Source organism: Tupaia chinensis, unplaced genomic scaffold, assembly GCF_000334495.1.
Source record: "Tupaia chinensis unplaced genomic scaffold, TupChi_1.0 Scaffold000197_1, whole genome shotgun sequence".
NCBI lineage: Eukaryota > Metazoa > Chordata > Mammalia > Scandentia > Tupaiidae > Tupaia > Tupaia belangeri.
The window spans coordinates 3,373,707-3,377,308 of record NW_006159672.1 but is presented as its reverse complement, the minus strand read 5'-3'; the positions used below and the strand labels follow the sequence as shown (position 1 = coordinate 3,377,308).

General features: G+C 47.4%; 1 protein-coding gene across 11 annotated transcripts in view; it reads left to right on the top strand.

The window, feature by feature from the left end:
- Nucleotides 1-402: 402 nt before the first annotated feature.
- Nucleotides 403-3,602, top strand: part of EBF3 (EBF transcription factor 3) — a gene marked incomplete at its 5' end in the record, with an annotated part of 139,929 nt that continues 136,729 nt past the window's right edge. For all 11 annotated transcript variants that reach the window (XM_027771232.1, XM_027771230.1, XM_027771226.1 and 8 more), the window contains 2 exon segments: nt 403-466; nt 1,165-1,220. In XM_027771232.1, the coding sequence (XP_027627033.1) occupies nt 1,209-1,220 (12 nt within the window).

Genomic DNA, 3,602 nt, shown 5'->3' with positions numbered 1-3,602 from the left:
CGCTCTGCCCGCCGGCGCCGCGCTCCTCACCGGGCCGCTGTCTCTTTCCTCCCGCCGCGGCGTGGGGCTGGCGCAGGCGCACTTTGAGAAGGAGCCTGTGCGCAGGGGTTCGGAATGCCCCCCTCGGCGGCGGGGACCGCTCCGCCAAGCAACCCCGCCGCAGCTGCCACGTGCGGCCGTCCGACCCCTCCAAGGGCTGGGCAACTTCTCTGCGCCCTCGGACTTACTCCGGGCGAGGAGAACGCTGGGCTTCCAGCAGGAAAGTGACATCACTGCGCTGCTCCGAGCTAGGAATCCTGCCATGTGTGAGGCTGAGGGGCCTCGGTCGTGGAGGGGGACCGAGCGCGGTGGCTGCGCTTGACACCGGTCACACTAAATGCAATTATTTATCGTTACTTTCAGGAGCCAAACAACGAGAAAACCAACAATGGCATCCACTATAAACTCCAGTTATTGTACAGTAACGGTAAGTCTATTGCCTGATTTCTGCTTCCTCCGCCCCTGCCGCGCCAGACTCTGCTTTTCCGCGATGGTTAAAGAACATAAAGATTTTGAGATTAAAATGACATGGATGTAAACACGAAATCTTCTCATGGCATAGAAGGAAAACAAAACATAAACGATCAATAAGTCGATGGCACTTCACATGATTAACCGGTGGGGCTTGAAGTAGAAAGTAAAAAGGGGATCGATATGGGCTGCAGCAGAACATCACTTTTAAGTGACTTTTTCCAATTTTGCAAATTAATGTTAATTATTGGGATGGAGGTAGCTCCATAAACCGAGCATAACTTACTTCCTGTGCATGAGTTTTTAAAAAATCCTCGAGAGACATTAGAAAGAGTTTAGACTCTCAGTTTCTTTTTAGTGCTTTCTCTTTTCTAAAAATAAATGAACACATGGGCCCACCGGGCACAGCAACCAGGCCTGCTCTCCACTAGCCAAATGTACTTGCACCTTTAAGTGCAAACCGTGAGGTTCTTACTTGGGGGAAAATTTTTTAAGCAAGAAATGATTGGGGTTATCTTTCTCCCTTTTAAAGGGATTGCCTAAGTTTTGCTGCATCACCCCGGCAGGAGTCCTGAGTTATGGGCTTCCTGTGCCCCAGTGCCCTTCCCAAGGTGCAGCGCTAAAATCCTGATGAGAATTTGTTGTTTTTTGCAGGAGTCAGAACAGAGCAGGATCTGTATGTTCGCCTCATAGATTCAATGACCAAACAGGTGAGAAAGTTTACGCCTCTACACTAGTTTTCTAGCTGAATTGGGGTCGTTCTGGGGTTCAGAGACAAGGGGATTGACAAATGGATCTCTTGTATTTGTTTTTCATTCAGTTTCCTTGACTTGCTAATGAGAATTCCATATTTATTGGAATAAATGAAGCGATTGGTAAAATAGTTTATGTTGTCATTAGGACAGGACATATATGCTTTATTAAATGGCTTGTGATTGGAATCATATTCTGTCTTAATTAATTATGGTAATTAATGTTTGACAGAAAAATTTCAACATGCCCCTTCCCTCGTTTATTTTTAAATGTTTCTCTTTGCTTGGAATCTTCTCATTGATTTTTTTCCCTCTGTAACAAAGGCAACTAACTCCCTTCTAAAGCTCATCGAGTTGGCCTTGATTAGTTCATTTTTCCTCTTTTCCAGTGTGATGGTCTAGTAACATGAGACGTTTATTTGGATTTAAAAGTTAAATGTGTTGGGGTGAAAAGTCACCTTGTTCTCCTCTAGTCCTTCTTCACCTCTCAGCCCCCCATCTCCATAATTCAAACTCCAAGCTCCAGGGGTCACTCAAACCCGTCCACTGCTCTGCTCCCTCTCCCACCCTCTGTCATACCTTGTAAATAACATAATTACAAGCAGTTCCTTATTAAATTATTTAACCTGTCTTGGTCAACTTTTCCGATGATAACTATTGTCTATCGGTAATGTGATTAAGTGCAGAAAAGCGCTTCATTGCTTTTTGACATTGTGCAGTCTCTGGTTTTGTCCTGGGTAGCATGTTGTTGTTTTTGTTGTTTTAAATATTTTTTTTCTCATTTGCTTAAAATAGAGCGCTGGTGAGGGGGGCAGGCTCAACTGGGAAGTTAAATCCACTTGGCATAGATTGATTTAAAATACACCTCCAAGCTGGACTTCATGCTTAGAAATGAAAGTAGCTTCTTCATTTTGAGTCTAACTTTAAGAATTGTGAGCCAAGTAAAGAGCTCCTTGGTGCTTCCTGCAGCTCAGCTCACTAGCTTCGCTTTCTGAAAGCAATTAGTTTGGGGATTTTATTTCCCTTTTAAGAAGTTTGTCCTTACCTAGGTAGCAGGGGTGTTAGATTTTAATGTCTGAGTGGTAAAACTGTGTATTTCTCCTAGAGTAAAACAGACCTGACAGGTAAACTATGGTCTTTTTGACAAAGACAGGGGCTGTGTGTCCTTCGGTAATTATTTCACTCGATTCACAGAAGCCTCTGGTACTAGGGCTGCTGGGTGACAGGGCGCTTTTATTTCCTTTGTATAGAGGGGCTAAATGTTTTCGGAAATCGCTTTAGTCTAATTAAGTGGTTTATGTAGGCAGAGCTAAGTTTCTCAGTTGCTGCATAGAGAAGGAGGCTTCGTTTTAAGTACACTTTTATTGTTCGTTTAGCCTTGTACCTTTGCAGTAGAAACAGGACTGAAAATAAAGGCATTTAATCTCCTCTCACTGACGGGAATGGGGGGGAAAAGGAAAGAAATAGCCCAGTAACTGATCAAAGAGTCAATGGCGCTGAACCGACAGTTTATGGATTTCTGTTTGTGCTACAAAATAAAAAATAAATCAAATATAAATACGGGGATCCATTGGAGGAGAAGCTACTCTCAGAAGTGCTGGTGCCGCCGTGACCACCGGCTGGCAGCCCCAGGCGACTCGTTGGCCTAAGGTGACACTCATCCTTCTGTGGTTCTGAGTGGGTCCGGGTGGGCGGTTGGGGGAGAGGGGCGCGTGGGAACCCTTCCCTCTTTCGCGTAGGGCAGCCGCGCGCTTTCTCCAGAAGAGTTTTGTCCGTTTGCAAGTGGAGGAAAGTGTCAGAAATGTCCGAGGAGGTTGGAAGCAATTTCCAGATATTTTCCAAGGGTGGGGGGGGGGAGCTGGAGCTAAGACAACCTTCCCCATTCCGTGTAATTTTCTACCGGGAACTTGCAACTCCCGGTACCCTACCACTTGCCCCTCCCCCAGTGGTATTTTTTCTTTCTTTTTCTATCTTTTCTTCTTCTCCCCCCCCCGCCCCCCCTCCCCCGCGAGTCAGCGGGTGGGAGGGCCCCCCGGCCCCCGGCTCGGGTTCCCAGCGGCTGAGCGGTTCTGAGCAGGGCCGTGAGCGCACCTAGGGCTTCGCACCATCTGGCGGAGCCTCTGCTCAAAACCCATCAGAGCGTGCGCTCAGACACTGCCTTTTTACCCGAGAAAAATCATTGTTAGCAGTTTCAAAATAAACACCAGATTGGCCATTAGCACTTTCTTTCCAAATATCATCCGGCAAGGAGCACGTGGCCGCGCGGGCTCGGGCGCCCCGGGGTCTGGGGACTCCTGCCGGGCGCCAGCAACGCGGGCCGGGACTGCCACGTGCGGCTGC